Raw genomic sequence first — 3,204 nt, 5'->3', positions numbered from 1 at the left:
GAGGAACCCAAGCCACAGCTTCTCACAGGGCTATGGGGACATTCCTCAGGGCAGGGAGTGGGCTGAAGGAAGCTCATAGGCTCACACCTCATTTTCCCAGGGGAAGCCACACAGTGAAGTCATCAGGCTGTTGTCCTGTGCTGGTCTGCGTCACTGACCCTGGGTTGGAGCCCAGAGATGGTCAGGGAAGCCACACAGCCTGATCTGCAGCAGAGATTCCCTCTGAGGTCCCTGAGGGTCAGCTGTCCCAGAGTCAGCTAATACTCCCAGAGTATCAGGAGTCTGTGGACATGCCCCAGGGGCTGCTGGTGCCAAGCTGTGCCCTGGCTGACAACATCATCCTGATTCCAGTGTAGGTGACTGGGAACATCTGTCCTGGGAACTTGACCACTGAGGGTGGCGGAGTCAATCCTGCCTGGGCCACAGACACTGGAGGGGACAGTGAGGTCAGTAAGGTGGGAAGGGAGCACAGGGGTTTTGAGGCTGCCCCCCTCACCAGAGTCTCCCACCCAGGCCAGGTGGGCCTCACTTGTGCAGAGAGTGAGGAGGACAAACAGGACAGGGCCCCGTCATAGAGCAGGTGCTCAGGGATCTGCATCCCCAGACTCCTGCAGGGACCGTGGGTTCCCCTAGTGACCTTCTAGTCTCCGTAAGTCCCACTGGGGGTAGAATTTCCTCCATTCAAACCTGTCCCGGCACCCTGACCACCCGCACCTCCCCAGCTGCAGGCTCTGTCTCTGTTGTCTTGAGGAGGAAGCGGAGGGTGAAGACTTCACCTGGACCAGGCCCAGGTGGGGTGAAGAAGCCTGGCCGGTGATGGTCTGAGGGTGCTGGGAGGACCTGACAGCTGCAGTCACCTCCCATCACAGCTCTGCACAGTCATAGCGCCCCCTGCTGGCCCCACATCTCCTGGTATCATCAGGGCACAGACCTGCTGAGTCCCCTGACACTGCCCAGGTGTGTCCTTGGTTGTACTGTTCAGCTCCCCAGGTGCAGGTGCTCAGGGTGGACATGGGGACACCAGTGGGGCTGTGAGTAGAGACTGCGGGAGCCATGTGATAAGCCGAAGCCACTCATAGTTCTCATTTACACTTAATTTTACAAAAGAAAGCAAAGAATAAGTGTCACAGACCTCATCTGTGCTTAGTAAATTTCTTCGTACAACTGAGGAGTTGGCAACCCACGGCCTTTTCCAGGGATGCATCTCATGTTTATGGTATGTTTGAAATAGTTCCCCGTTTCTCGTTCTCAATGTTATCCATCCATCTCTCGGGGATAATGGAACTTTTGTGAATGATCCTCACCCTGTCTGCATCAGTGGTTACCCATTATGGATATTTCCATAAACACAGTCCTGTGATATGTGCTGGGATATCTGGCTCATTTGTTTCCATGAGCATCATTTCTCAGGGGCCACCGTCACCCAGCAGGTACCTGTACTTCACACCTTATCACAGCGGAGTAATATTGCCTTGCCTGGGTGAGGGGTCTGTAGTATTCCCACGTGCATTTCATGGTGATATTAACAACCCTGTGCACTCCTCATCATGGCTACAGCTTGTGGTGCAGACCAGGGCTGGGGCTTCTGTAGCTTCAGGAAATGTAGTCTTTGACTTCATGTTGCTTAGAAAACCATTCAGTCTTCACAAAAACCATTAGTGGTCTGTGTTGCTACTTGTATTAGCAGATGGCAACAAGAAATATACTAATTAAAATAATCTGTCCAAATGGTGTACCAGGATTCAAAGCCAAGGTCTTTCTGAAGGCTGAGGAAATGCCCTGTGACTGAGTTCTGTCAACCAGGGCTGGCTTTGCCTCCAAGTAGGGGACATTTATGTGCAGGGTCTGGTCACACTTTCATTCTCATTAATGAGGCGAGGTGTGTACAGAACCTAACAGGCAGAGACCAGAGATGCCACTAAAGATGTCGCAGTGCACAGCACAGCCCCAACCACACAATGTTAATAGTGTTCTTGTTCACAAACTCCGTTTTAAATTACACCTACCCTCTGAATTGATCCTAAATAAATTTGATGACCGGTCATCAAGATAGAGAAGGATGAATTGGTATTCTGAAAAGAAAATAGACACACCCAACTGAAGTATTGAAGCAGAAAAGATAAAAGAGCTTCACATCCTTCCCAGGTTGAGGGTAGACCCAGGGCGAGGACGCTCTGGGGAGTTTTTGTCTCACTTCCCCCTTGGTCTGGAGCACTGTGTGAATGTCACTGTTATCATAAGACTGACAGTAGTAGTCGGCCTCATCCTCAGCCTGCAGCGCAGAGATGGTCAGGGAGGCAGAGTTGGAGGAGCTGTCAATGGAGCCCGAGAACCGATCTGGAACCCCAGAGGGTCTTTGGTTATCGTTATAGATCACAGTGGTGGGGGCTCTACCCGGCTGCTGCTGGTACCAGTGCACATAGTAGCTTCCAATGTTGCCACTGCTACGAGTGCAGGAGATGGTGACTTTCTGTCCTGGAGACCCTGACACAGAGCGGGGCTGAGTCAGGGCAAAGTCAGCCAAAGATCCTGCAAAGAGGGAGGGACACAGAGATCAGTGAGAACAGACGGGACCCTGTTCCAGGAAGGAGGGAGGGGTCACCATCCCAGGTGACACCCAGGAGTGCCTCCTGAGTCCCCTTCAGGCAGCCACCTGTGCAATGGGTGAGCAGGGTGAGGAGGAATGGCACCCACGCCATGGGGACGCCTGAGTTCTGCTCCCTGATCCTGAGCCAGAACTGAGTCCGCTGATTCTTATTTGTCTCCCTGACTCTCAGGGTGGGAGGTCTCCATGCAAATGTCTCCCTTTCTGGGGGCAGCACGAGCTCCTCCTTTCAACCCACACTGGCTCAGGCTGAGAAGTAGAGACCCCACACCAGGAGAAGGCTGCACCCTGGGAAAGCTTAGAACACCTGCTAGTGGGGGAGGGGAGACAGTCCAGGAGCCTGGGAGCCCGAGCAGATGTGAGCACACAGAGACATCTGGTGGCCGCAGGGGACAAGGAGGCCCTGATAGGGGCTGGTGCTCAGGGCTCCCCCCTTCCCACTCCACACCCCCCACAGTTCCAGCCACTGTCCCAGGGTCTCTGCTCAGTATCCTGTCCTCACTGCGCATTTGTGTCCAGATGGGCCAATGGCCACCACTCTGGTGAAGACATTCTTATTCACCCTGTGTCATTGGAGGTTTGAGTACCAGAGGAGCAGA

At 53.6% G+C, this 3,204-nt stretch overlaps 1 gene segment (V, D, J or C); it reads right to left on the bottom strand.

Annotated features, from left to right (window-relative positions):
- LOC100949005 overlaps positions 1-2,709 on the bottom strand; it is a 2,958-nt gene extending 249 nt beyond the window's left edge. Inside the window, 2 exon segments of the V gene segment in view lie at positions 2,094-2,529; positions 2,654-2,709. Of these exon segments, the coding sequence occupies positions 2,094-2,529; positions 2,654-2,699 (482 nt within the window).
- Positions 2,710-3,204: the final 495 nt, after the last annotated feature.

Source organism: Otolemur garnettii, unplaced genomic scaffold (genome assembly GCF_000181295.1).
Source record: "Otolemur garnettii isolate 467f Iridium unplaced genomic scaffold, OtoGar3 scaffold00301, whole genome shotgun sequence".
NCBI lineage: Eukaryota > Metazoa > Chordata > Mammalia > Primates > Galagidae > Otolemur > Otolemur garnettii.
The sequence above is the reverse complement of the archived record's forward strand: the minus strand, read 5'-3'. Positions and strand labels throughout refer to the sequence as shown.